General features: G+C 35.3%; 1 protein-coding gene across 1 annotated transcript in view; it reads right to left on the bottom strand.

Moving 5' to 3' along the window:
- FAM227B (family with sequence similarity 227 member B) overlaps positions 1 to 26384 on the bottom strand; it is a 273855-nt gene that overhangs the window by 206823 nt on the left and 40648 nt on the right. Inside the window, exons 8-9 of the mRNA XM_037835095.1 lie at positions 20287 to 20388; positions 16380 to 16506 (exon numbers count right to left, since the gene is read on the bottom strand). Of these exons, the coding sequence (XP_037691023.1) occupies positions 16380 to 16506; positions 20287 to 20388 (229 nt within the window). The remainder of the gene's footprint in view (positions 1 to 16379; positions 16507 to 20286; positions 20389 to 26384) is intronic.

Genomic DNA, 26384 nt, shown 5'->3' with positions numbered 1-26384 from the left:
TTAATCATATATACGATAAATATAACTGTCAACAACTAAATCTCACCGTGCAGCTCCCCACTGATACTTCCTGGTTAATCGGTCGAACTTGGGGCTTTAGAATTTATTTGCAAGGGACCGACCCAGGGAGTCTTATCGTAATAAAAAAAGAAGCAGTACAGCAAAAACCATCCGCCATAGGGCCAAATGTAATACTCGCGCCCCCGCCTCGAGCTATCCCTTCTCGCATACCTACGCCCCCGCCTCCTGCTATGCCAAACAAAACTCATTTAACTACTTCTTCTACTCCCATTTCGACATTACCACCTTCAAACTCTCCCATAGCGTTCGAACTAACCAATAACCCACTCTGGCCAGTGCTCCAAGCTACTTTTCTTTCTCTAAACTCCTCCCAGCCTAACCTTACTCGCAGTTGTTGGCTATGCTTATCTGTTAAGCCCCCTTATTATGATGCCATAGCCATTAATACCACATTTGATACGTCTAATGAAGATCATCCCGCCCAATGTCTATGGAATAGCAAAAAAATCGGCCTCACCATGCAGTCCGTTCTTCACTCTGGGCATTGCATTGGTAACATTTCTGCCCCCTTAAGAAACGTCTGCGCACAGTCGTCCTTTCCGTTACCTGGTAAATTCTATATTCCCCCAATAGGAACAAAATGGCTATGCTCTTCCACAGGACTTACCCCTTGCGTATCAGCAAAAGCCCTCACTGAAACAGGTGAAACGTGCGTCTTAGTAACTGTACTACCGCATGTCCTCTTTCATAAAGAAGAGGACCTTTATCAACACTGGGACGCACAACCTCCAGCCATGATAAGGAAAAAGAGGGAACTTGTCACGGCTGTCACCATTGCTTCTCTTTTAGGTGTTGCTGGCCTAAGCACCGGAGCCCCCTCTATTATCCTCCATAACCAAGGCTTCTCCAGCCTGAGAGCTGCAATAGACGAAGACTTAGCCCGTATTGAAACCTCTATCACCCATCTTGAAAACTCCCTTACATCTCTATCAGAAGTTGTTCTCCAAAATAGAAGAGGCTTAGACCTACTTTTCCTTAAACAGGGAGGGCTTTGTGCCGCATTGGGCGAGGAATGTTGCTTCTACACTGACCATTCCGGAATGGTTAAAGATTCCATGACCAAACTTAGAGAAGGAATTGCAAACCACAAGCGTGAGCGGGAAGCCCAAGGAGGCCCCTCCTGGGGACTTAATGGAGTCCTCCCTTACCTCCTCCCTATATTAGGCCCCCTAATAACCCTAATCCTTGTAATATCTTTTGCACCTTGGGCCATAAGAAGGATAATACAACTAGTCAAGAATCAAATTGATTCTGCCCTAGGCAAGTCCATTCAAGTGCATTATCACCGGCTCCACCTCACTGACCAAGGCATGAATCTAGACTACTTGAATGCTACCCACCCTGACGGGTAAGAATTCCCCTCCTACGGGAGCAGCATATAACTCAAAAATATGCTTCTAGCTTATGCTATGGTTGGTACCGCTGGGTGCAAGGCAAAGCACTGCAAAGGAGGGCCGAAACAATCAGGCTGTTTTTGAGCTCCTTGAGAAGTATGCCTCATTTGCATAGGGGCTCGCTCTGCAAAAATTCCCCTCCCTAGAAAAACAGAGCCACAGACAACTTGGGGAATGAGGCCCCTACTTCCCCCAGCAGGTTAATGCCAAAAGAATGCTCAATCAGCATTCTTCCTCCATCCTTTTTGAAAAACAAAGGGAGGAGATGTTGGGGTCTACTAAGGTAGCACGTATAATATTCACCTTCAGCGATGCCGGAAGCACACAACATGGCCGCTAGAGCTGATGCAAGAAAAACCTTGAATAGCGTCAGCCTTCTTTATGGAAACAGTAGTTCCCGCCTAAGCAGTAGCTAGTTCGCACCTAAACAGTAGCCGCCCATTGGCCATCCACCCCAGCAACAGCAGCCACCAATCCCAGACCGCCACTTGTTGTTACTAGCCACTCCCTCCACCCTTAGAGTATATATACCCTACCTCTTCAATAAAATTTTGCAGCTTGATCAGAGTTCCTGTCTTGCTGTCATTCTTCGTGTCTCTTGTCCCATACCATTCTTCCCTCGCAGGAGTTAGAGCCTCTGTTGAAAGTCCCGCGGGCCAAGACAATGGATGAAGGAATATTAAAATATTACTAACCGTAATACATACTTTTGCAATAGGTAATTTTTCCCCTAAATAGCCCTCTTTGAGTAACTTCTAGTTATAGTGTCATACATTTGTTCTAGCTCATGAAACACATTTCTAATATTTGTACAGTTAATCATGGACATTGTCCACCACAAGATTCACTGTGTTATACATTCCCACATTTTAACCTCCAACTTTCCTTCTGGTGAAAGAATGACTCTAAACTTCACCTTTCCACCACATTCACAGACCATTCAGCACTGTTAGTTATTCTCACAATGTGCTACCATCACCTCTGTCCATTTCCAAACACTTAAGTTCAATCTAGTTAACATTCTGCTCAAAATAAGCAACTACTCCCCATTCTTTAGCCTCATTCTATATCCTGGTAACTTATATTTCATGTCTATGAGTTTACATACTATAATTAGTTCATATCAGTGAGATCATACAATATCTGACTTATTTCACTCAACATAATGTCCTCAAGGTTCATCAATCAACCCACTGTTTTGGTTTTAAGACGGTTTTGTTCACGCACCATACATTCCATCCTAAGTAAACAATCGATGGTTCCCTGCATAATCATGTAGATATGCATTCACCACTACCACCACTATCTATATAAGAATATTTCCACAAAGAGGAAGAGTCAAAAAAGAAAGACAAAAGAAAAAGAAAAAGAAAGAAAAAAAAGACAGCTAAAAAACAGCAAAAGAAAAGATAAAATTAAAATAAAGTACAATGAAAAAGACAACATCACGAATGCCAAGAATCCCATACCCCTCTCTTATGTCCCCCTCTTATAGGCATTTAGCTTTGGTATTGCCTTTGTTACATTAAAGGAAGCATAATACAATGTTTCTGTTAACTATAGACTCTAGTCTGCATTGATTGTATTTTTTTCCCCAATACCACAATGTGTGGAGAGTCACCGTTGTCCCCCAGCAGTTGTTCCAGACTATTTGGGGTAGTTGCTCCTGGCTATTTACTAGTTGCTCTAGAGGAATAACTAAATTCTACACCTCTCTATGCCTCCATCTTGCCCTGCCTCCTGTTCAGTTGGTTTTTGCTTGCTTGCTACATCAATTACTGACACAGTTATCTATATCTTCCTGAGATGTGCAGTTATGTCAACAATTTGAGATTGTGTAAAGGTTTATACAAATTTTCTCTGAAGTGCTCATTCAAATATTTTGTCCATTTTTGATCGGGATGCTTGTTTTCTATTGATTGGATTTTGAGTTCTTGATATATCCTGGATATAAATGCTTTATCACATACCTGTTATGCCAATATTTTCTCTCAGTCTGTGGCTTATCTTTTTACTTTTTAATGGTATCTTCTCAAGAGCAGAAGTTCTTAATTTTGATAGAGTGCAATTTATCATTTTATTTTTTAGGCATCATTCATACTGTATCATATCTAAGAAACTTCACCTATTCTAAGGTCAAAAAGATTTCTTCCTGTTTTCTTCTAGAAGATTCATAGTTTTGATTTATATTTAGAGCTATAACCCTTTTCAGTTAAATTTTGGATAGGATGTCAGGTATGGATCAAGGTTAATTTTTAAACATGAATATTCAGTTTCAAGGCAATTTTTTGAAAAGACTCTTCTTTCTCCATTTTGGAAAATCTCCGCATTACCTCCTCAATTAATCTCAGCATTACCTCCTCAACTATTTCTTCTGCCATGTACTTTCTCTCTCATCTCCATTTTGAACTTCAATTACATGTATGTCAGACCATTTGGTGTTGTCTCAGGGTTCTTGAATACCCTGTTCTGTGTTTTTAATTCTTTTTTTCTTCTTCCTATGTTTTACAGTCTGGCAGTTTGGATAATTTCTTTTGATCTATCTTCAAGTTAATGAAATCTTTTCTTGGCTGTGTCAAGTCTACTTGACAAGCTTGTCAAAGACAATCTTCATCTTTGTTATTATGGTTTTCATTTCTAATATTTCCATTTGATTCTTTCTTACAGTTTCCATGCCTTTCCTGAAATTACATGTGATCTTGCATTCTTTTCCATTAGAACCTTTAACATATTACTCATAGTTATTTTAATTCCCTATTTAATAGTTCAAATATCTGTGTCTTATCTAGACCAAATTCTGTGGATTGCTTTGTTTCTTGACAATGTGCCTTTTTTCCCCCTTGATTTTTGGTATTTGTCTTTAAAAAAAAAAAACTGGATATCTTGTATAGTAAAGTAATGATGAGTTAAATAGAGTCAATCTAGTCAGGACTTGAGAGCTGGGTTTGAGTTTTATTATTGCTACGATTACTTTTTAGTATTCCACATGCTTCAAATTCCTTTTAGGGTGGGAACTAGCTTGCCAAAAGTTTTGTTTGCTTGTTTATTTGTTTGTTTAAATCAGTGTCTGCTCCCCTCTCAGTTTTAGATTTCCCTTTGTTTTTGCTCCTCAGAGATGATCTTATTCCATACTCTTGACATCTCTTCCAGCAATAGACTGATATTATTTGAAATTTGATGCTTGTCGGCCTCGTGGTGGGGATATTCTCTATTCTAAATCAACCTCAATTTTGGGTGGGTGCTGTGGCCCTAGGTATCAGGTTGGGTCTTTTCTGTGATCCTTCCCTGTGCCACCTGTAGAGATTTCTAATGTTCTGGGCTCAGTGTGTATCCTACCCTGGCCTCAGGGGTAAAGGGCATTTTTCTCTGTTTCCTTCTCCTGCTGAAATGGATCTTCACTAGTGCCCTAAGGGCGAAAGGATTTGTTACCCTTCCCCAGTGGCTTAAACCTTTTTCTTTATTTCACATAGGAGAGATAGGAGTGAAGGGTCCTGGAAAAACATTCTGCCTTTCCTTCAGTGGTTGTTCTTCCCTTCCTCCAGGCTTTCTCAGAACACTCACCCAGACTCTAACCTTTTATGTGAGGTCCAGGGAGAGAAGTCTGCAAGTGGGTACAACTTCCCCTTGTAATTGCAGGTCCTAAGTGCATTCTCATGTTAGTCTGCACTCAGATTTTAGCAATTCATTAGAAATTTTGGCTGACTATTCATACTCTTAAGTCAGGTTTTTTAAAGATTATCTTAAGAATTCTTACTTCATTTCCTCTTCCTTTGCTTTCAAATGCTTTTAGCATTTACTAATATTTTCTTATAATTTTTCCATAGTATAGAAACCATTTAGAGTACAGCCATATCCTTATTCTTTTTTATAAGCAATGAAATTTTGGAAATGACAATAGTCACAGATTTTTAAAGAGCCCCAACAAAACCTTGAGCTCTCTAGCCAAAGAACCTGGATATGGATCGGCTAGCAAGATAAAAAACTTTTAGACAATAACTGATCTACGTCAACCAAACACCACAGATAAAAATGCAGCCCCATCTCCATAGCCACCAGAAAAGGCTGATTGAGGAGCTAGACTTATACTCTCACCAAGTGGTAATGGTGTCTCAACCTGCCCTCTCTCCCCAGCCAGGGTGGTGTCAGAGAAGGCCTAGTGGAGGTCAGGTCACAAACCTACAGGCTTATGAAGCTGAATGAATCCTAAATAGGATAAAGCCAAAGAAATCTATGCCAATATACAAAATATTCAAACTTCTGAAATCTAAAGACAAAGAAAAAGTCTTGAAAACAGGGCTAGAGAAACAACACATTACCTACAGGAGAAAAGCAATTTGAATTACAATGGATTCCTCATCAGAAAAAAATGGAGGCCAGGAGGAAGAGGCAAAATATTTTGCAAGGGCTAAAAGAAAATTGCTGTCAACCCAGAACTGTGTATCCTGAAAAAATATCCTTCAAGAATAGAGGGGGAAATCAAGATATTTTCAGGTAAAGAAAAACTAAGAGAATTTTTTTTTTTATTAGCAGATCTACCCTAAAAGAATAACTACTGGAAATAGTTCTAACTGAAATATTGTCCTGCAATCACTCGCAATCTTGTTTGGGCTTCTCCTCTGAGCATCTGGCATTGTTTTCAATTGGATCTCAATGTGATGTCAATAAATAATCGACTTGACTTATGCTTTGCCTGGCAGGTAAATTGTAATTATCACCAACATTCAGTTTTTATGTTAGTCAACACTTCTGTATACATTTTGGAGGAGTATCCGAGATCTGGGGGATGAAGGAATTGTTCTAGCAAGAAATAACATAAGTCAGAGTAAAGCTACACAGACACTGAGAGCCATAATTTCACATTTTTAATTTTTAAATCCCTAAGGTAAATTTTGAGAATCAATCCATAAATCATACTTGTTTTCATATATGGGGACTTCATTGACTGAGCAATTGAGATGATTACTTTAATAAATTAAGTGTTACCATTAAATTATAGGAATATTTGCCATTTATAAATGTTAATAAATGAATATGTATTATGTGTGTAGTATACTTTCAATAAAAATCTATCTGAATTTGATAATGAAATATGTGGAAGTCCTGGGCCCAGAGTCTACCCTAAGGGCCTTGAAGACTGCGCACACAGCAGCTCATGTGACCTAGGTCAGTTAACGATGTACCTACTCTCCTTGCAGGATCAGGCCTCCAGCATTAAATGTAATCTATAATTTATGTCCTCCCTGACACTCCCTGAGGCTACAAAATAATCTATAATCCTCTCCTCTTCCCTGTTGACTACAGTGGATCCCTCCCTATGTCACAAGAACCCCGATCCCGCATTATGCTTTCATACTCATTTGAATGTCTTTGCCCTAACCCTTAAAAACCACCCCCTGGCACCCCCTGCTTTTGTGGAGTATCTTCACATTGAGCTCTGAACCCGCCACCATTCAAAGCAGCTCCTGAATCCAAGAAATGTGACCGATTTCCATTTCCTTGTAAGTAAGCCCTGAATAAAAGTTCATGCCTCTGAACAGGCCCAGCATCTTCTTCGGCCTCTCAGCAGCAAAGGCCCAAGGGCCGTGACAAAATATTAAAAGAAAATGTTAAATATTAAAAATATGAAAGAAAAAATACCACCTTCTATACAAAATAGACACTTTCTTGCCCCCTTCAAGGTAGCATTTATCTATGCTACATATTGCTTGCTCATTTGTTTACTCTGTCTCTCTACTCTTTAATATGATTCCAAAGGAATATGCCTTTTTAAAACTGCTGTATTCCCAGAATAATGTCTGACACATAGATGTCACCCACTAAAATATGTGTTGAGTAATAGCTGACACTTATTTAGCACTTTTTCTGTGCTAGAAACATATAACCCCATGAGATAAGTAATTTTATTATCCACACTTTACAAATGAGAAAGCTGAGCCACCAAAAAAAGTTCAGTAACTTGTCTAAAGTCACACAGGAAGGGAGTAGTGGTGGTGCCTACTTTTGAATAAGCAGACTAACTCCAGGGTCTATGTTTTTAACTTACACAAAACTACCTCTCTTGAATAAATTAATAAATGATTTTCATTTTATTATAATGTGTTCATGTGTGTTTTCTAATCTATCCTGTATGATGCTTCATGAGCTCTTTCAATAATTTGAGGTGTTAGATCTTTCTTTAATTCTGTGAAATTCAAAATAATAATTTCTTCAAATATTTCCTCTCCTTAACTTACTTTTTTTGAGACTACATTTAAAAAAATGTTGACACACCAAATGTATCCTCTGTATCTATTAACATTCTTTCATTCTTTTTTAAAAAAATCTCTTCCTGATGTTTCATTGAAGCTTATCTTGAGCTCGTTAATTTATTTTTTAGCTCTATATTTTAACCACTGAATTCTTTAAAATTATTATATTTTTTCAATCCAGTGTCTCCCTTACCCCTGCAAAAGAGAGTGTTTTAATTGTGCCTACAGGGTAAATTTTATGTGTTCTTACCAAATGAGGATTTTTTTGTGTGCATATATTTTAAACTTATGTAAGTTATTATTTTCTTATAGATCTCACACTGTTCCTGTGTACTTTTAAAGATCTAGCCATGTTGTTATATATACTTCTAATTTGTTGTTTCTACTGTTGCAGAGTATCCATACATGCCTATCACATCCATTTTTCCAAGGACAGACACCACACATCTACATATAATACTCCAATGAACATCCATATAAATATCTCTTGTGGGTCTACGTGAGGATTTCTTTGAGATAATTATACCTACGTGCAGGATTATTGGGTTTTGTATAATTAATCTCAGGAAGCAGAGCCAGATTTCTCTTTAGAACGCCTGTGGCACATTATAATACACCCACTAGTTGTGTGATAGGATGGCTCCCATATTTCCTTAACCATTTTAACATTTGGCACTATCCAACTTTTTAAATTTTTGCAATAAAATAGCTACAAAGTGATTTCTCTTTGTTGTTTTTACTTTAATTTCCCCAAAAGGATCTCCTATTCTGTCTTGCCCGTTTATAATTTTTGCCTATTTTTTTGGAGTTGTTATAATTTTCTTATTCATTTTCATGAATTGATTGTGTATTCTATATTTTAATCTCTTATAAGTTTTAGACATTGCAAATATCTTCTCGAATTCTATCTATTAATTTGGTAAATGGTGTCTTCTGTTGAACAAAAATCCTTGATTTTGATGGAATCCAATTAATCAGTTTTTGCCTTTATGGGTTGTTTTTGATGATTTTTTTTTTAATGTAGTTCTTTCTTCTCTCATAGATCACAAAGATATTCTCCATTTTCTTCAATCAAGTTATAATTTTATCTTCCACATTTAGGTTTTTAACCAATTTGGAGATCATTTTTGAATGTGGTGTTGGGGAATTTCAATTATATTTTTCTCCATATGGTGAGTCAATTTTTCTAACATCATCAACCAATCTTTCCTTTCCCCATTGATTTAAGCAGTTTCTTTTGTATTTTCCTTCCATATATACATGGGTTTTCTTGTGAGCTTTCTCTCCTGCTTCATTATTATGTTAGTTCTTATACAAACAGCATACTGTTTTATGTCTCTGTAACATGTCTAACTAAGCCTCTTTACTGCAAGCCCTCCTTTTTTGGCTCTTTTTAAAAAAATATTCACTAACTATTCATGATTTTTTATTCTTTCAATAATTTTATTTTAGTTTTTCTCTTTCATTTAGGTATAACACATACAATAAAGTACACAATTTATTAACTATGCAGCTCAATGAATTTTTAGATATGTATACATCCATGTAGCCATCACCCAAATCGAGATATAAGACATTTTCTTATCACCTGAGAAGGATTCATTACATCCCTCCCAGTCAGCGCCACTGCCCCAGAGAAAGTCATTATTCTGATTTCTATGATCTTAGTTAGTCTGTTCTTGAAATTAATATAAATGAAATCATAAAATATATACTATCTTATTCCTGCCTTTTTTCATCCAATATTATGTATGTGAAAAATTTCCATTTTACTACGTAAAGCCATAATTTAATTTCTATTACAGTGCTATGCAACAGAACTTTCTGCAATGACGGAAATGTTCTATATCTGTGCTGTTCAAAATGGCTATTGAGTGTCTGAAGTGTGGCAGTGTGACTGAGGAACTGAATTTTTACTTTTATTTAATTTTAATTAATTTAAATTTAAATTTAAATGGCCAGCCACATGTGACTAGCGGATATTGAATTAGCACAGATACATTGTATTCTGTTTTATGGATACATCATGATTTATATATCCATTGTAGTGCTGATGGACATTTTGATAGTTTACAATTTTGACCATTTTTATAAATAAAGCTGCTGTGAATATTGTTGTACACGTTGTTTGGTGGACATATGCACATGGTTCTTTGGAATACATATACAGGAATGATATTTCTAGTCAGTGAATAAATAGTGTTAGTAGGTATTTCCAGTTTCCCAAAGTGATTATCCATGTACACCTTTACCAGCATTGGATAGATTCAATTGCTTCATAGACTTGCTACCACTTGATATTGTCACCTTTTTTATTTTAGCCATTTTGGAGGGTGTGCAGCAGTATCATGAATCTTTAATTTACATTTCTTTGATAACTAATGATGTGAACCTTTTCATGTGTTTATTGCCTGTACCAGTTCATATATATTGTGTCCCCCAGAAAAAGCCATGTTCTTTGATGCAATCTTGTGGGGCCAGACATATTAATTAAGTTGGAACATTTGGATTAGTTTGTTTGCATGGAAATATGCCCCACTCAACTGTGGGTGATGACACTGATTGGATAATTTCTATGGAGGTGTTACCCCACCCATTCAGGGTGGGTCTAAGTTAAATCACTGGAGGCATATAAATGAGCTGACAAACAGAAGGAACTCAGTGCAGCTGATAGTGACATTTTGAAGAGGAGCTACAGCCAAGAGGGACACTTTGAAGAATGCACAGAGGCTGAGAGAGTAGCTGCAGATGAGAGACAGTTTGAAGATGGCCAGTGAAAGCAGACTCTTGCTCTAGAGAAGCTAAGAGAGGACAAACACCCCAATAGCAATGAACAGGAGGAGCTGAAGCCTGGAGAGGAACATCCTGGGAGAGAGCCATTTTGAAACCAGAACTTGGAGCAGATACTGGCCACATGCCTTCCTGGCTAGTGGGGGTTTTCCAGACGCCATTGGCCATCTTTCAGTGAAGGTACCCGATTGTTGATGTGCTTATGGCCTTAAGACTGTAACTGTGTAACCAAATAAACCCCCTTTTATAAAAGCCAATCCATTTCTGGTGTTTTGCAGTCCGGCAGCATTAGCAAACTAGAACATTGCCCAATTGGATATCATCTTTTGTAAAGTACCTGTTCAGGTCTTTTGCCTATTTTTAAAAATTGTGTTGTTTTTCTTATTGATATGTAGAAATTCTGTATATATTCTGAATACAAATACTTTATTTGATAAATATCTTTTCCAATTCTATGGCTTGTCCTTTTCACTCTCTTATTGGTGTCTTTTGAAAAGTTCCTAATTTTAATGAAATCAAATTAATCAATATTTTCTGTTAGAATTAGTGTATTTTGTGTACTATTTAAGCAATCTTTGCCCATTTCATGTCATGAAAACATTCTCCAGTATTGCTTCTGGAAGCTTCATATTTTATCTTTCATATTTAGATCTACAATCTAACTGGAATTGACTATTTTTTATGCTATGAAGTTGAGGGTCAAGGTTCATTTTTTTTCATATGGATATCCAACTGACCCACTATCATTTATTCCCCCATCACCATACTTCCTTCAACCTGTATGTGGTGATGCTTTTGTTGTAATCAAGTATCTATATATGTATGGGTCTGTTTCTGAATCTTCTATCCATTTGTCTATTAGCCTATTCTTTGGTCAACTCTACACTGTCTTAATGACTGTAGCTTTATAGCAGGTTTTGATATCTGGAAGAACTTTGCTCTTCTCAAGATTTTCTTGACTTTTTCTTGGTCTTTAGCACTTTGGTATACATTTTCAATTTTCACAAACAATCACACACAAACCATCTGGAATTTTTATTGGAATTACATTGAATCTATAGTTAAGTTTTGGGATCATGCTATCTTTATTTAATCTTTCAAGCCATGAACAAAGAATATCTCCCACTTATTTAGAATTTTGTTAATTTTTCTCAGTCATATTTTCTATTTTCAGTATATAGATCTTATACATCTTTCATTATTTTCCCTGGTATTTTATGTTTTCTGATGCTATCACAAATCATATTTTTAATTTCATTTTCAAATTGTTGGTGGTATATATAACTATAACTGGCTTTTTAATATATTGTGCATCCACAATCGTACTTTATCTGTAGATTCTTCTGTGTCTGCTACATACAAAATCTTGTTATCTGCAAAAACACTCTATTTCTTCCTTTCTAATATTTTTTACATTTCTTTTTCTTGCACTATACTGAATACAACTTTATAATTTATATTGAAAATTCAGAAGGCACTCTCATGGCTATGTTAATTATCTTTATATAAAATTTTGAGGTTTGAGATAATAAACTGCCTTGTAAAAGGAAACCATAATTAAGACCAAAAAGTACACGTAATTTTACGTACCTCTAAAATTGAGCTAGTGTTAAATAGCTAGCAACTAAAATATCCAACAGCTCTTCATTGTAAACAAAAGAGCAAGAAATGTATCTAAACTGCATCAGGTGAAGATATACATTAGACAAAAAGAATTTCTCTTTCTCACTTTTGTAAACATGTATCATTTTTAATGGGAGAAAGGGGTTTTTAATTGATTAAATATTCAACACATTGAAGCTATTGGAAATACAAAGAAGATGTCATAGAAACACACACATTTACTCAAAGAACATAAAATTCTATTTCCGCCATATGCCTTTTTTTCAAGTCACTAAGTACCATTTATAATATTTAACTATGTATTATTATATAATAGGAGCAAACAATAAATTGCAGAATACAAATATGATACACATCACAATGTGTAACATAATGCAAAAAAGAAGACATTAATAACTAATGTTTAAACACAAAAGACTTTGCCATTAAAAAGAACAATCTTAAAAGACTCTTAGGTGAAATAGGAAATCAAAATTACAACTACAAGCAGGAAATGGTATGTATCTTGATATAAATGGTTATTGCATATATATATATATAATACAAATATATACAATCAAGATGAACACCTATGATTTGTGCACTGTAGTCTCTGTATATTAGATCTCAGTAAAGGGATTTTAAAAGTAAATAATAGAAAATGAAAAATTCAATCATAAAATATTTAAGGAATAAGAAAATAGCTATCCCTAGCTATCAGAACTTGTCATGATTTGAATATTCTCTATAACAATTTACAAACATTCTAAATAAAAATTCCCTTTCTGAATCAAAAGCAAACAATAACATTCATTTTGAAAACATGTAAATTATCCCGGAGACTGATTGAAAGGATATCGTTAGTGTTACAGTTGTGTTTCAGGTGTTCTCCAGACAAGATCAAGTCTCATGCTTTTGTTGTTTAAAAGTATTGTGCATTATTGCCATCATCTTCTCTGCCTTTAGCCTGTATATTTAGTACTCCAAGATTTCCAGTGTTTTCTTATGCCATGCATCCAAATGCACTAACAATCCTGGCCCAATTTAGATAGTATCTTGAGAATATTTAACACATTATTTCATTGTTAATTTACATTTTAGTTCTTCATTGCATTATGGCAGTGAATACAATTTGTGGCCAATAGTGTGCTATGTTGTTGCATACTGCACACAAACATATCCACTAATAAGTTCATTAATGGCTAAACAGCTAAGTAGGTAATAAGTGTGTTAAGTGACTTACACTATAAAGAAATCTTTGGTGGGTTATTATATAGATGTTTAGACGTGTTTTAATGATATTTGAGGAAATTAGTTTTTGGATGGGTTGGAAACACATTACTATTCTTCCCAATTCAACAATGGAATGTAAGCACCCATTACCTGAAAATTTGCTATTCAATACATTTTCAGGAATGGATTATATTCAGATAATGAAGGATGCCTGTAGTTAGAACATTACAGTTAAACCTCATGAGATATGCTTAAAGGTTTACTCAGAGGTAAATCCACAGCCTTAAAACCTTCTATTGCTGAGCAAGAAAGAAATAAAATAATATGCAAAACTTTCAGCTCTTTAAATTAAAAAGTAAAGCAAAATGAACATGAAAAAGACAGAAATTAATGATAAAAGAAAAATTAATACAGTAGAACATTTTAACTAATAAAATTGATAAATAAAATGATTGATTCTTTGGGAGGAAAATATAGGCAAATAATCTAATTAGCGAAAAGAGAATCTTAAATTGTTCTGGGGTAATGCAAAAGACAAAAATATTATGTATCTTTTTAAAAAATAGTATGTATTGATTTTTGCGTAATTGTAAAAGTAATTCATATTCAGCAATATAAAAAATACTAGAATTCATGGGAATAAAAGAAATCAATTTCATAGTTTAATCTGAATAATCTTACAGAGTAAATAGATGCAAGAAATTAATGTATTTTTCTAAGATCACAGAGTCACACAGCTATAACCACAAATTCTAATCACAAAAATAAATAATTTATGCTAATTTACCATAATATTCCTTTACATATCTTCTGAGATACAAATCATACAGCCTTTTAAATCTTTCAACTGGCTAGAGATTGACCACTTGTAGTTTCCTCAAAAAAGGCTCACGTGAACAAGATTTTCCACGTTTGAAACAGTTTGCAGCCTTTTTACTAGAAGACAGGTTGGTTGCATATAATATGCTTGGTTCACACTTTCTTTTCTTGAATATCTTATAGGTGTTGCTTCTGGCATTGATTGTTGCTGAAGAAAAATTTGATAATCTAATTTTCTTTTCCTTTAAGTGACTTGATCTTTTTATTTTGCTGCCCAAGGAATTCTTTTTTCATCTTTAATGCCTGATATCTTTACTAGTAAGTTTCTTAGCATTGATCACAACGGTTCAATTTTTCTTGATGCGTGGTGTGCCCTTTCTATATTTAGTCTTTTATTTCAGCAATGTTTTCTTGAATTATATCTTAAACACATTGTTCTTTTCAAACATCTTTATTTCTTCTTTCAAGGACTCCAAATATATGAACATTGGATTTCCTTTGCCTGTATTTATTCAAGAAGCCTTGGTTTATTTTATTGGAGGATGGTGTTAAAAACCAAGATGTGAGTTCTAGCTGTGCTCACTATTATTGGGGTGTCACTGCTTCTAGTGGATGGGGCTAGGAAATATATGTATGCATACTAACTTATCTATACACATGTGCATGTACTCATACACACATGATTATTTTTGTATTTATCCATCTGTATATGTACACCGCCAATATGACTTCATATTGATGTCTCCAACTTAATTTAGTACCACATGCATTATGGTTCATTATCACCTTCCTCCCTAACTTATTTCTAACTTTGTTCCCCAACAGTGAGAAATCACCATCTCCTATTCATTTACTTATTTGTTCAATTCTGGTTTGCATGTGAAGCAGTTTCTGAATTGTTAATCCATACTCAGTAAGAAACCCACCTAGAGTATAGTGCTTACATATAGTTCATTTTGCCTTCAGCCTTCAGTTTCTAGTCAAAACACCTTTTTTCCAAAATTACTTAACTTAGCTCTCTTTTGTTCCCCTACCACTTTCAGTGAGGTTATACATTTATAATACATTTAAATTACTTTGTTTTACTCTGCATTCTATCCTGGGATACCCTACCCTTCTAGTTGATTTTTCTAAAATTTGCATACATTAAGGTTCACTTTTTGTGATGTAAATTTCTATGTTTTTGACAAATTTATCATCCTTTTTACTTTTAACCTATACACATTATATTTGAAGTGAGTTTCTTATATACATCATATAGCTGGGTTTTTACCTGACTTATTATATTTCCAAATTGTATTCTTCCTTTATAACTATTTTTTTTGTACCATTATTTTCTAGAAATTTTTGTTAGAAGGTTAGGTTAGAATTTTTATTTGCTTTGTTCAATTCATTTGTTTTTGACAACTTTTTTCTGTTGAGTTTTATGTCTGTAGAAAAGTTGTTCTGCTTTTAATCATAATTTTTTCTTACAGAATTTTCATATGGATGCTGCGCTCATTCCCTTTTGGTTTCTTATATTTCTTATAAGTACAATTAGCAGGAGATTGTGTGTGTGTGTGTGTGTGTGTGTGTGTGTGTGTGTGTGTGTTTGTGCACACGTGCGCATGCGCATTTGGGGAGGTTTCCTCAGGGTTGCTTTTCAGCCTTTACCATTCAAGGGCCCCCTCCTTAAAATATGAAATTTTCTTATAGAAATTGTCTGGTTACTATAAATTGACAAAAAGCAGTTCCAAAATAAGTCAATATTTGGACTAAAGCATTTACAGAAAAACTGCCTGAAAACACTCACTAGTATGGTAGCCCATGCTAGTATAACAGTTTTGCCTTGATTAATGATTGCATGTTTTATGAGAAACTCAAATAGCTTCATAATTTACTCCACCCAACAATATTTGATACAAAATATAACTATTAGTCCAACAGCAGCTATCTCCCAAATATGAAGTACAGTATTGTAGGACTGTATTTCTGTGGCAATTCTGTTTTAATAATTGCATTGTCTATAAAAAAATTATTTGATTTTTAGAATTATTAACCAATTAATTTTGGTATAACAAATTTTTCAGAAAAAATATTATTTTTATTTTAAAACAGAGGCATCAAAATGTCATATTGAACTACCAATTATTTGACTGGTGAAAACAAAATACTGCAATCCAAAAGTTTAAGATACCAAAATAATGACCAATCCTTAATAATATATTCATACCTGACAGCCAAAGAAAAATGCTATTCCCTAGATCTTCTTTAAATTCATCATTAAAGAGGTTACTGGATTCTGGAAATGCTTCCTGGAATGTTGCATAGATAGCTTGTGCTAAACAATCAGGATACACCTACCCAAAATAGAGCAATTACAATAATTTTATATTTTTATATTACATATCTCAACTACCAAAGTTATTATCGTTTGTTTGGGAAATATACATGCCCCTTTTCTCTTATGGTTAGCTTTTGGTCATTTTATTACTTTTTTATACTTCCACTTGAGGGACATGAGCAAAGAAAAGTTGAAAACTGAGTCAGCCAATTTGGTTATCTGATAGCATTTTTGGGGACAATTTAATTTGGATAAAGGATGAAGTTAACAATTAAGATGAGGTTTGATGATTATTCATTTATTTCACTTATCCTCTTTTAGAAAGAGATGCATATGGGTAATGAAAATTAAAAGCATTTTTTGAAAAAGTAAAGCTTGTTTAATTGAATTAATATATTGTAATCACCATTGTATTATTCAAATATTTGTTGATACAAATATATGGCACTACCTCAGTATTCTATTTGCCTTAAAACAACCTTAAACACTAAATTTCTCTCAGGGAGTAATTAAACAAAAAAGGATATCATATGTTTATATTTATGTGTTTTAACAATTCATATCCACTCTTTTGGTACTCTGAATTCAAATAAGGATTTACAATCACATATTAATCCCTTAATAAAGTAAAACTTTAGAACTGGAAGGGACCTTAAAGGTAACTATGTTAGGCTGAATAATGGCTTTAAAGATATCCACATCCTAGTCCCTGGAATCTCTGAATATTACCTTATATGGCAAAAGCAACATTGCAAATGTGATTAAATTAAGGAATCTGAGAAGGGGAGATTATGATGGATTAAATGGTGGGCTCTAAGTATAATCATATGGAGAAGGCAATGTGAATACAGAAGAAGAGACAGGAGTGATGTGGCCACAAGCCAAGGTATGCCAGCAGCCACAGCTGGAAAAAGTAAAGAACAAATTCTCCTCTGCAGCCTCCAGAAGAATCCAGCCCTACTGACACCTTGATTTTATCTCTGCAAGATTCATTTTGGACTTCTGACCTCCAGAACTATAAGAAAATAAATTTCTACTGTTTTAAGCCATGAAGTTTATGATAATTGGTTTCAGCAGAAATAGGAAGCTAATAGTCACCTAATCCAGTAGTGCTCAAACTGGCTGGTAATGATGGTTCCTTTTGAAGAATTCCATGCTTTTACTTTGGAGGGAGGATGGGAGAATTTTTTAATATATTGCTATATGATATTTAATTGTATTGAATGAACTATGAACATTTTCACTACCAGAAAATATCACATATTATATTTCGGTATATAAAATCATAGCAAAGATCAAAATTTAAATGTTTAATAAAGTTAATAATGGGAACTTCTAAAAGTTTTCTGTGAATCTCTTACCTCCAGGAGATGAAGGGAAAAGGAGATCAAGTGTCACACTGAGTTTGGAAAAGGAATATCATTGTGTGATGTTGGAAGAAAGAGAAGTAAAAGCAATACTAAATATATTTATGTTCAGATTAATTTGTACTGATTAGTGGAAACTGAAGATAATTTTTTGACCCTTAAATATTAATAAATTCCCCTTCTTTAGGTAATATAAACCAGATAAGACAATAGTAAATAAACCCCACTTATGTGAATGAGTTAAAAATAAATGGAAATTGGTCAGTGAGAAATGATGTCCTACTTCTACTTAAAGAGGAGTGGTAGAATTGTAGAGGTGGTAGTCTGATACCAATACACAGAAGTAGGGGAAGGGAGCATTACAAGAGTAATGAGCACAGGTTAAGGAGGAGTATTCCTTATTCTCAAATTCTTAAATCTTCCCCATTCTCAAATGGAGCTTTGAATCTAGATTCAACAACTTTCAATTTTCCCTTGGAAAAAAGCCACTGAAAATAGGGACCTAGAAAAAATATAGTCATGATTTGACAGCGGTTATAAATATAACATTTATCAAAAGCACATCCATGCCAGGGGAGAAAATCTGGACCATAAAAGTCACCTCCTCTAGGACCAGAAATTGTAGTATGAGGGATATGCAATGGTGTCACTACTTCCTTCTTTGTCCACATTTATTAGGCCTCTTATTTTTTCTTAAGAGCCCTATGTTAAAGCATGACTGATTTCATCAAACCATGGAGGTAGGCTAGCATATTCAGTAAATACGTATCAATATAAAACCACAAAAGGATAGATTATGGGTTGCAGAAACAACTGCTTTTGTTATCTCTACACAAAATCCTAACCATTAATTTTTTTCATGCAAAATAAGAAAAAAAAACAATTTTAATATTAGCAGCAGAAAATCCTAGTCTTTCTGAGAATACCACTATTCCCCAAGACAACAACTTAAGAATTACAGATTTAATCCAACATCTTCATTTGACAGACAACCAGCTGTGGAACTTGAGAGGGTGAATGATTTGCCAAGATTACCCAGGTTATTAGCAGTAGATTCCAGACCTGATGCCATCTCCTTATTCCCAGTCCTCTATTTCCCTCTACAACACTTTTATATATGTGTTTGTGATTAAAATAAAGTAGATCAAGATTGAACATAATTAACTGGTAAATTTGTGAATTTGTTTGTTTATATACTCATTGTTAAGGATATTACACTGTTTTTATTTTAGTTGTGTTTTATCTGGGAAAACACTTACTGACTCCAAAATATTTCTGATCTATAGATACCAATGCAACAAAGTATGTCAAAGGGCTTCTGCTTTGAAATGCTAGATGGTTAAACTTAACAATACTTAATGACATTTCTATACATCTTCATTTCACATTGCTCAAGACCATAATCAATCATATTCATTAGCTAGTATAATAATAAAACAGTAAAATGCATTTAATTCATAAATTTGTGCATTGTTCTTTACATAAACTTGTGTAGTCACCTTAAATGGATCAAAAGATAAATTATAAAGGGGGTAGAATGTGCCAGTTTGGATGTATTATGTCCCCCAAAACGCCATTATCTTTGATGCAATCTTGTGGGGGTAGACATATTAGTGTTGATTAGATTGGAATTCTTTGAGTGTTTCCATGGAGATGTGACTCAATCAACTGTGGGTGAAATGTTTGATTGGATAAATGCCATGGAGGTGTTACCCCGCCCATTCAGGGTGGGTGTTCATTGGATCACTGGAGTCTGTATAAAAGAGTTCACAGAGAGACCAGAGAGCAACTGAGAGTGACATTTTGAAGAGAAGCTGCAGCGAAGAGAGGACAAAATGCCTTTTGTTGTTCAAGAGCAACACTTTGGAGAATGCCATCTTGAAACACAACCTGGGAGCGAGCAGACGCCAGCCACATGCCTTCCAAGCTAACAGAGGTTTTCCAGATGCCAATGGCCATCCTTCAGTGAAGGATGTAAGGGACATGTACACAGAAAACCAAAAAATTATGCTAAAAGAAATCAAAGAAGACCTAAATAAATGGAAAGACATTCTATATTCATGGATTGGAAGACTAAAAGTCATTAAGATGACAATTCTACCCAAAGTGATTTACAGATTCAATGTAATCCCAATCAAAAAAACTAAGACACTGCATACAATAATTCAAAAGTTTTCAAATTAGTCATATGGAAAAAAAAAATCAATACCACTAAGGAGATTCTACTAGACTTTTAGGCAAGGGAATACAATACTCTAAGAGAAAAGCATAATTTTTAAAATATAACCATTATTTACTTTATATCAGGCAGCTTTGCTTTCAAAAGGAACAAAATATGTTCTCATATGTGCTTAAATAAAATAACTGTTTTTTTCTAGTTCATTAGCTCTAAAAATAATTAGCATAACTGTTAATTTCTACATGTTTACCTGAAAGAATGCATCCTTTCGACTTAGGGGTATGCTCATGAAAAGTGCCACATAACTTTCTGAAATTCTATCAAACAAGAAATCTTGATTTTCTCTGTCAGGCTAAAGAAAAAACACATATGAAATTAAAAGTCATTAGTATTACAATTTGAAATTGGCTTTTTTCTTGCATAATATGAGTAATTTCATCTAATCTTACAGGGGAGATCAATTGGTATAGTGGAAAGAACATGCGTTTTGGCATCAAGCAGACCTGAATCAAATGCTGGCTCCACTACTCTTTATTGTGCTGCTCTGAGTGAAATAAGTCCCAGTTTATTCATCTGCCAAAAGTAGCTAATATATATACACCTTAAAGGCATGTAGTACAATTAAATAAGGGCAGGGATCATGTTTTGTTTGACTTTGTTTTTCAAGCACTCAAGACAGTGTCTGTCACACAGCACTCAAATGTTTGTTGAATTAATGAAGGTTCTTGCAGAGTAGCTAGCATCAAATTCCTCATGTATTATCTAGTTTTTAGGATAGTCAAAGAAACAACTTTTGGTTACATAGATTTTCTCTAATTTTCTGCTCTGATCTTTATTATTTCCTTCTGCTTACATTGGATTTCATTTCTTCTTTTTCTATCTTAAGGCAGAAACTGATGAAACTGATGTCATGTTTTTTGAGAACTTTCTTTTTTTACTAAAATAGACATTTTAATGCTGTACATTTCTCTGAAACTACTGCTTTAGTTACATCCCACATATTTTAATCTGTGGTTTCATTTTCATCCATTTTCAAAATACTTTCTGATTTCACTATTGGTTTCTGATTTGATCCATGGTCAGTGAGAAGCATGTTATTTAGTCCCCAAATATTTGGGGATTTTTCAGATATCTTACTTCTATTGATTTATAATATAATTCCATCTTAGTCTGAAAACACACTTTTTATGGCTTGAATCCTTTTATATTCATTAAAACTGTTATTCATGGCTAAGAATATGGTTTATCTTGAAAAATGTTCCATGTGAATTTGAGAAAATATGTATTCTGCAGTTGTTGGATGGAGTGTTTAATAAGTGCCAGTCAGGTCAAGTATTGCTAAATTCCTTTATATCATTAGTAATGTTCTGTGTAATTGCTCTATAAATTATTGAGAGTGAGATTTTGAAATCTCTAACTATAATTTTGGATTTATCTATTTATTCCTATACTTTTAAAAGCTTTTTATTAAATATCTTTCAAAGCATTTTAAGTTCATAAATATTTAGGACTGTTGTACCCTCTTGGTGAATTGACCACTTTATCATGATACAATTACTCTCTTTATCCCTGATAACACTCTTTGCTTTGAAAACTACTTTATCTGATGTTATAATCACCATTCTAGCATTTATTGATTAATGTGAGCATGGTATATCTCTTTGCAATCCTTTTACTTTTAAACTATTTTTTTTCTTACATGTAAAATGAGGTTTGTGTAGAAGGCATGTGTTTGCATCTTGCTTTGCTTTTTTATCCAATATGACAATATCCGCCTTTTAATTGTATGTATATACCACATTTTGTTTGTTCATTCATCTGTTGATGGGCACTTCAGTTGCTTCCATCTTTTGGCAATTTTGAACAATGCCGCTTTGAACATCGATGTGCAAATATCTGTTCAAGCCCCTGCTTTCAACTCTTCTGGGTATATACCTAATATACCTATTAATGGGGTGAGGGGTTGTAGGGTAATTCCATACTTAGCTTCCTGGTGAACTGCCAAACCATCTTCCACAGCACCTGCACCATTTCACATTCCCACCAGCAATGAATGAGTGTTCCTATTTCTTCACATTCTAACACTTGTGGTTTTCTGTTGTTGTTTTATATATACATATAGAAGCCATTCTAGTGGGTGTGAAATTATATCTTATTGTGGTTTTGAATTGCATTTCCTTAATATCTAGTGTGCCAGTTTGAATGTATTATGTCCCCCAAAAAGCCATGATCTTTGATGCAATCTTGTGGCGGCAAATGTATTACTATTGATTAGATTGGAATTCTTTGATTTAGTGTTTCCAAGGAGATGTGATTCAATCATCTGTGGGGGAGATCTTTCATTGGATTATTTCTATGGAGGTGCTGGCCCACCATGGATTGGATCACTGGAGTACTTTAAAAAGAGCCACGCAGGCCCAGACACAAAGCAACTGAGAGTGGCATTTTGGAGAGAAGCTGCAGCTGAGAGACATATTTTGAAGATGGCTGCTGGAAGCTGACACTGACATTTTGGGGAAAGCCATCTTGAAATCAAAACTCCAGAGCAGATGGCAGCCATGTGCCTTCCCAGTTAACAGAGGTTTTCCAGATGCCATTGGCCATCCTTCAATGAATGTACCCAGTTGATCATGCCTTACCTTGGACACTTTATGGCCTTCAGACTGTAACTGTGTAACCAAATAAACCCCCTTTATAAAAGCCAATACATTTCTGGCATTTTGCATAATGGCAGCATTAGCAAACTGGAACAGAATTTGGTACCAGGAATGGGGTGCTGCTGAGTTTTCAAATACCAAACATGTTGGAACATCTTTTTAAATGGATAAGGGGAAGATTCTGGAAGAATTGTGAGGAGCTTGATAGAAAAGACCTAGATTGCTTTGAAGAGACTGTTTATAGAAATGTGGACTGTACAGATCCTTCCGATGAGGACTTGAGCAGAAATGTTGAATGTGTCATTGCAAACTGGAAGAAAGACGACCCTTGTTTTAAAGTGGCAGAGAATTTGGCAAAATTGAGTCCTGGTGTTGAATGGAAGGCAGCATTTGAGCTGGGATACTTAGCTGAGGAGATTATGAAACTAGCCTGGCTTCTTGCAGCTTATAGTGAAATGTGAGATAACAGATATAAACTTAGAACTGTTAGGTACAAAGAAACCAAAATTGATGGTTTGGAAGATTCTGGGCTTCCAGAAAGTGAAACCCCAGAGGCTACAGCCCCATATGAGGATTTAACCAAACATGGAAACCGACTGCCATTTCAGTACAAGCCAGGACTGGAGATGGAGTTATCCAGAAAGGATTTGTGGAAAGTCTGTTGTCTGGTGGTTTTGATCCCTTTGTGCTTCATGCCAAGCCAATGAGATTTTTGAGAGAATTGTATAGCCAGGGCCATGGCTGATCTGGAGCAGAGTGGACAAAGGAACAAAATTGAAGGAAAAATTTCTTCCAAGAAAGAGCCATGGAGATTGAAATCTGGAGTCAAGAGGTCTCAGGCTGGGAGAGTGGAGTAGCCCATGCATGTGGAGAGGGTGGGTTTGCCCCAGAGGCAGAGCATGGACCTTCCATCTTGATGCTCAGGAAGAGTGCTGCCACCCTAAGCCCCAGAGAGGGTGGAGCACATTCCCCGGGATTTGGGGAGAGCCTGGCCATCACCCCACTGTTCAAAGAGGGGAGAGCCTTTGCCCCAGAGAGGCAGAGAGTCCAGGTGCCACCCTGATGTTTGAGGAGGGTGGGGATGAGAAGAAGGTGGTCTCCCCAATATGTCGATATGTTGGAGCACTCTCCCCAGCATTTGCAGAGAAAAAGGCTGCAGTGTAAGCCTTTAGGAAGTGTGGGACTGCTGCTCTCTCAAGACTTGGGGATAAAACGATGTTCAGTAAATGACTCTCAGACTTTGAAACCAAATGGAGTTTGACCTGTGGGTTTTCAGAACTGTTTTGGTCTTGTTAACCCTGTTTTCCTTTCAGTTTCTCCTTATGGCAATGGGAATGTTTATCCTATGATTGTCCCTCCTTTTTATATTGGAAGCATATAACTTGTTCTAAGTTTCACAGGTCCACAGATAAAGGAGAAATTTGCCTTAGGACAGACCACACCTGTAACTGAGATCTTGTACTTATCTATTGTTACTGAAATGATTTAAGTTTTTGTGATATTGTGATGGGATGAGTGTATTTTGTATATGGAAAGATCATGTAATTTAGGGGTCCAGGGGGTGGAAGGTGCCAGCTTAGACATATTACGTCCCCCAAAATGCTATGTTCTTTGATGTAATCTTGTGGGGGCAAATGTATTAATGCTGATTAGATTGGAATTCTTTGATTGTTTCCATGGAGATGTGACTCAATCAACTGTGGGCGAGATCTTTCATTGGATTATTTCTAAGGAGGTGTTGCCACACCCATTCAGGATCACTAGAGTACTTTAAAAGAGTCACACAGACCCAGACACAGAGCAACTGAGAGTGACATTTTGGAAAGAATCTGCAACCGAGAAACCCATCTTGAAGATGGCCGTTGGAAGCTGACACTGACATTTTTGAAAAAGCCACTTTGAAATCAGAACTCTGGAGTAGATGCCAGCCATGTGCCTTCCCAGCTAACAGAGGTTTTCTGGATGCCATTGGCCATCCTTCAGTGAAGGTACCCAATTGTTGATGCATTACCTTGGACACTGTATGGCTTTCAGACTGTAACTGTGCAACCAAATAAACCCCCTTTATAAAAGCCAATCCATTTCTGGTATTTTGCATAACAGCAGCATTAGCAAACTGGAACATGATGTTGAGCATCTTTTCATGTGCTTTTTAGCCATTTGAATATCCTCTTTGGAGATATGTCTATTCAAGACTTGTCCATTTTTCAATTGGGTTGTTTATCTTTTTATTGTTAAGCTGTAGGATATCTTTATATTTTCTGGATATTAAACCATTATTGGATATGTGGTTTCAAAATATTTTCTCCCATTGAGTAGGTTGTCTTTTCACTTTCAGGACAAAGTCTTTGAGGCACAAAAGTTTTTAATTTTGAGGAGGCCCCAGTTATCTATTTCTTCTTTCATTGCTTGTGATTTGGTGGTAAAGTCTGAGAAACATTGCCTAGCACAAGGTCCTGAAGATATTTCTCTACATTTTCTTCTATGAGTTTTAAAGTCCCTGGTTCTTATATTTATGTCTTTGATCCACTTTGAGTTAACTTTTGTATTTGGGGTGAAATAGCAGTCCTCTTTAATTCTTTTGCCTATGGATAGCCAATTCACCCAGCACCATTTTTTAAAAATTCAGTTTTATTGAGATATATTCACATGCCATACAATCATCCATGGTGTGCAATCAACTGTTCACAGTACCATCATATAGTTGCAGCACCATTTTTTGAAGAGACTATTCTTTCCCAATTGAGTGGACTTGGCAGTCTGGTCAAATATCAACTGGCCATAATGTGAGGGTCTATTTCTGAACTCTCAATTTGATTCCATTGGTCAATATTTCTATCCTTGTTCTAGGACCATGCTGTTTGAGCACTGTAGCTTTGTGTTATGCCTTGCATTCTGAATTGTGACTCTTCCAACTTTGTTCTTTTGGGGGGATCTTTTTGGATATTTGGGCACCTTACCCTTCCAAATAAATTTGATAATTGGATTTCCCATTTCTGCAAAGTAGGCTGTTGGAATTTTGATTGGGATTGCATTGAATCTATAAATCACTTTGGGTAGAACTGACATCTTAATGACCTTTAGTCTTCCAATCCATGAATATAGAAAGTCTTTTCATTTATTTAGGTCTTCTTTGATTTCTTTTAGCAAAATTCTGTAGTTTTCTGTGCACATGTCCTTTACATCCTTGGTTAAATTTATTCCTAGATATTTGACTCTTTTGGTTGCTATTGTAAATGGATTTTTTTCCTTGATTTCCACCTCAGCTTACTCATTACTAGTGTATAGAAATACTACTGATTTTTGCATGTTGATCTTGTACCCCACCACTTTGTTGAATTTGTTTTTTAGCTCTAGTAGCTTTGTTGTAGACTGTTTGGGACTTTCTCACTATATAGGATCATGTCATCTGAAAATAGTGAAAGTATTACTCCTTCCTTTCCAATTTAGATGCCTTTTATTTCTTTTTCTTGCCTAAATACTCTGCCTAGGACTTCCAGTACAATTCTGAATAACAATGGTGACAGTGGGCATCCTTGTCTTGTTCCATATCTTAGAGGGAACACTTTCAGTCTTTCACCTTTGAGTATGATATTAGCTGTGGGTTTTTCATATATGCTCCATATCATGTTGAGGAAGTTTCTTCTATTCCTAGTGTTCTAAGTTTTTGTCAAGAAAGGATGCCGGATTT

Source organism: Choloepus didactylus, chromosome 4 (assembly GCF_015220235.1).
Source record: "Choloepus didactylus isolate mChoDid1 chromosome 4, mChoDid1.pri, whole genome shotgun sequence".
NCBI classification, from domain to species: Eukaryota; Metazoa; Chordata; class Mammalia; order Pilosa; family Megalonychidae; genus Choloepus; species Choloepus didactylus.
This window is presented reverse-complemented; position numbering and strand designations above follow the sequence as displayed.